The sequence below is a fragment of the Pagrus pagrus genome (assembly GCF_965226575.1).
Source record: "Pagrus pagrus genome assembly, chromosome: 10".
NCBI lineage: Eukaryota > Metazoa > Chordata > Actinopteri > Spariformes > Sparidae > Pagrus > Pagrus pagrus.
Window position 1 is genome coordinate 8122789 of NC_140194.1, and position 4757 is coordinate 8127545.

The 4757-nt window shown below is 39.0% G+C and overlaps 1 protein-coding gene across 2 annotated transcripts; it reads left to right on the forward strand.

The window, feature by feature from the left end:
• The first annotated feature begins 306 nt into the window (after positions 1 to 306).
• Positions 307 to 4757, forward strand: LOC311263719 (receptor-interacting serine/threonine-protein kinase 3-like). Of its 2 annotated transcripts, none has more exons than XM_084363989.1 (12): positions 307 to 392; positions 687 to 855; positions 981 to 1296; positions 1381 to 1529; positions 1631 to 1680; positions 1955 to 2110; positions 2953 to 3035; positions 3162 to 3231; positions 3634 to 3698; positions 4044 to 4089; positions 4275 to 4521; positions 4594 to 4757. In XM_084363989.1, the coding sequence occupies exons 2-11, from the start codon at positions 698 to 700 to the stop codon at positions 4508 to 4510; spliced, it is 1329 nt and encodes a 442-aa protein (XP_084220115.1). In that variant the 5' UTR covers positions 307 to 392; positions 687 to 697; the 3' UTR covers positions 4511 to 4521; positions 4594 to 4757. The 2 variants fall into 2 exon arrangements, with proteins under 2 accessions (XP_084220115.1, XP_084220114.1); XM_084363988.1 differs by having other exon boundaries at positions 4275 to 4517.

Consider the following 4757-nt stretch of genomic DNA (forward strand, 5'->3'; position numbering starts at 1 on the left):
GACTGAGTCTGCCATATCTGAAATATCTAAGCAAAGCTATTTACCTCTCCTGACTTCCTCTCACAGTGCATGCAAAAAACAGAGGCAGTGGCATGAAATTGTAGTCTAACTTTGTGGGTAAAAGCACTTTAATTCAGCTTTACCTTATTGACATTTACCTTATCCCTTAATTTCTTGCAATGCCAACATAAAATGAGTCCCAGTCTGTCAATACACATCGCCTGTGGCTCAAAAAAAACCTGTTCAGATGTTGCCCAACCCGTGTTTAAACTCCTCCTCCCTCAGTTAAAACCCAGAGGGCAGGGGCAGGAAACCGCAACTTTCAATGTCTTGTTTTGACACAGCTTGGGTGTGAACTAATCTTTATGTGAGGGACTGCACGAGGACATATGGTGAGTGGAAGCATGCTTTGTTAACAAGATATGAATGAAAATACCTAAGGGAAAAGTTGTGGGAAATGTGTGTCAGTGTTTTCATAACCTAAGGTTTGCTCTTGATGAGTAGGTTTTACACAATCTCAAGTGATGGTGTATAAACAAAACCACAGCGTAAGCAGTAATCACAATGTTGTGTATAAAAAGTGATATCTCAGCAGTCATTAACACACTACTATTATACTATTTATGTTTTGTAGTTTTTTTTCTATGATTATTTCCATGATTGAGATGGCAGTTTCTCTATCTCAGTTTAACAGGAGATGGCACTGCTGAGCCACAAGACTGAGCGTGTTGGTGATGAAAGCCTGGGAGACAAGTGGGACTCAATCGGCTCTGGGGGATTTGGTGATGTCTACAAGGCCAGGCACAATGACTGGGGGTTTGATGTGGCCATTAAAATACTTAAAACTGGTGTTAGGTAAATATATACCATACATGTCTGCTCAAACGATTATTTCATGCTCACCCATACAAACTTAAATATTAGTTCTATCTCATCTGCTTTCTCTGCACTCTTTTCAACGCTCCCCTATGTCTTTCTAGCCCGAAAGCACTATGGGAAGAGGCCATTCTCATGGAAAAGGTGTCCTGTGAGTTTGTGCTGAGGGTTTATGGAATTTATCAGGGATGTTCCCCACTCAGCAGAGGATCCATGCAACAGGGAATAGTGATGGAGTTCATGAGAAGGGGGTCTGTTCAGTCCCTGTTGAGTGACCTGTCGGGCCCTCCGCCGTGGCCCCTGGCCTTCCGCTTGGCCCATCAAGTGGCTCTAGGCATGAACTTCCTCCACTCAAGGAAGCTTATGCACCAAGACCTGAAGCCAAGCAATGTTCTGCTGAATGACGACCTCAACGCCAAGGTAACCTAAACTCTTGTGTTTTCATATATACAACTGATCTCTTTGTTTGCCTCATGTGATGTTTTTTTCCCTCTTACACTGTAGCTAGCAGACTTTGGTCTGTCCAGGGTTTCCACCAGTGCTGTGAACAGCAACAGAGAAAAGACAGGAGAGATCGGAGGCACATACAAGTACATGCCTCCCGAGGCTTTTAAGGCTTCATACGAACCTGTCCGTGCTTTTGATAGATACAGGTAACATTATAAAAAGAATAATTATCGATAGAAATACTACTGTATGATTAAAAACCTTAACATTTTACTTTAAATCATATCTCTTTCTCTATCTTAATCAGCTATGGTATCCTGCTCTGGTCTATTGTAACTGGAAAAGAGCCCTATCCAAGTATGTATAGTTGATTTTATTATCCCACCATCCTCCAGCTTTTTTTTCACCACTCCAATTTATAATTCACAGTGATCACATCCTACCATCTATAATTTTCAGTTTGTTTGATCTCCTCTATTATTTTCCTCATGGTTTATAATCTTTCAACTAAACTAAGAATGGTACATTGTGAATTGGATACTGTATACACATTATGCACATATGTACACACACGCAGTTGTGTTTGTATGTTTTGATGCTTGACATCATTGTATCACTGTATGCACTGTAGCGGCCGAGTACAATCGTGTGGCTCTGAGGATACCTAAGGGAGACAGACCTCCATGTGAAGACCTTGACCAGGTGAAGGTGGAGGGGTTAAAAGATCTGGTTGACCTCATGAAGAGCTGCTGGGAAGCGGATCCTGACAAGAGGCCTGGCTTTAAAAGTAAGTATTTGTATAGTAATTTAAAGTACATGCACAGTGCTGCCATATGAGAATACTTTCTACTTGGAGGTGCACGGTACCATTCAAAAGTTTGGAATCCTCTGATATGTTGACGCTTTTCTTTTTTCCTTCAATAATGGGGCAATTGGGCTTTAAATAATTTTGGACCCAGTTTTCTTTTCTCTCTTTGCACTCTACACTGTGATTTGTCAGACCATGGCATGTCCAGCTGATATTCTAATAGCGCCTCAACTGAACTGAAGTAAGAAGAGTTTTGCTAAGGCAGCATGGCTTGTTAAAGGCATTATTCTGCACACTGAAATCTGTTCCCATTTAAATCTGTACATCAATTGATGCTTATTGATGCTTAGCTTCCAGTTTGCTTCACCAGTGACTGGTGATTCTTACTTAACTGTGGCTCAGAGCTGTCTTCTGACGTGTCAGCCGCCATACCACCAGACTACAGAGCAGCTTCATTCTTCAGGCTGTGAGACTCCTGGCTGTGAGATGTAACATAAAGCGACTCAAACAAAAAAAAAAGATAAATAAATTAACTTTGTATCTTGCACCTTCTTCCCTTTAAGTGGTGGACCATTCAAATGTATACAGGAATCCTCTCAGCCATCTGGCTGTACTGAATCAAGCTGTTATGGCAGATGATTTCAAACTTTTAAATGGTTGTGTGTACTTAAATTAAATGACTATAGTAGCCTTTTGTGTAGGAGCTTGGCACTTATGACACCTGCATTCTTTGTGAAGCCACTATTCATTCATGCTCATTGTAATATGCACACCTCATGCATATACACAATGTATTTAAAAAATACTTGGTTTTGTTTCAGAGTGCCTCAACATCACTGAGAAAGTGTTCTCAAAGCACAAGAGGGAAATTCATGATGCGGTCGTTCGAGTCTTAAATAGACTGGTACAACTCACACATTTCATTCCAGAAAATCAAATATGCTGCTCACTAATTATTCTGCATGATTTACTTCTTAATGATTTATTTTGTTCTCTGATGTATTCACATTTTCTTCCTGTGTTACCGTAGGACCCACCAACCAGTAATCAACGTTCAGAAACAAGCGTTTCATTCCGTCGTCCTCCTCACCAGGCACCAGGTAGATCCTTCAGTCCTCCTGTTTGTGGGTCAGGTGACTTTAAAGCAATATTATGCATAAAGGTTTTGGATTGCCAATCACTTATACAGCACTGTTGTAAATATGAGCAGCATGATTATGATCAAAACTAGTGAGTCAACAACTTTAAGTGGTTTGTCCCCTGTCTTATAATATCATAGTATAATGCAAGAACTGGCATAAGGATGGAATGACAGACACCATTCTCCCTATTACAAGTCATTGTGCCATCAAAATGATTGTAAAGTTGTTATTTTAAAGTAAAATTGTCCCATAATGTTGCTTTAATCAAACTAAAAAAGGATAATTTTCACATGTTTATATTCTTATTAAATGATTCCTTACTTTCCACAACAAAAAATGACGCTTCTTTCTCTTTTTCAGAACGGGCAATGTCAAACGATGAGGTGGACATGAGAACTCCAATTGCTCACAGTTCACAGGCAGAGGTATGCCAAATATATGTTTGCCTCACAGGAAGCTGACAACAAATTAACTAGCTTCATTTAATCTGGTAGTTTCATTGATATGATATGATGAGTTTAAGAAGTCATAAAACGTACAGTCAGACTTGAGATACAAAAAAAAAGTGAGCAAAGAGCAATATCAGGGCTATATTGTTACATTTTAATTATATTTTATGAATCTTTGTATAATTTATTGAAATGTATATAATTTTGAAGGGAATGGGCGTCACATTCATGTGGTTTATTATATTACAATATTCTGAAAAAAGTGTACAATAGCACCGATATGATAAATTACAAAATATGTTTGTTTTTTTCATCCATCAGGATGTATTCCAGTTTCCTGCCAAAGAAATGACTGATGAAGAAAAAGGTGAGTATTTTCGTCACCGTACTGATGCTCCATAGTTTGGATTTATAATGTAGGTTCTATGTTGTTAAGTTTACCTGTACTGTTATCAAAAAGAACTCAAATGAGCACGATATTGAATTTCATGAAGAGTCACATTATTAATTGAATGACGCTTTCTGTACATGTTGTCAATTTTTTTCAAACAGAAAAGTTTGTCGATGACGAAATGACAAGCTTAATTCAAAAAGTCTCAGAGGTTCTGGCAATAGCAGATGAGCTTGGCGACATGGTCCACCCTGAAACCTACTCAAGTATTGAAGGCGTAACGACAAGCCAGGCCCAAATGAGAATGCTTTACACGACGGCATTACCTTCAGGGGGGAGGATGGTCAAAGCAGCCTTCTACGACGCTCTCAAAAAACATCATCCCCAACTAGTGTAGAGGCTCGGTAGGTAAGATAAACATGGTAGATTAATCTATGAGTCATTTAAGTTTTAAATTTGACTTTCTTTCTTTTCCATCAGGTGGCTAATTCTAAAGCAACTGTAGCCTCCCAGGATGTTATCACATGACTTCCCCTGCCTCTCCTCCTACACTTTAATCTCATCCGACGAATGACTGTATTCTATTAATCTCTAGATATGCAGATTTTTCATTGAACGTTTCTGATATATTTTTAATAAACATA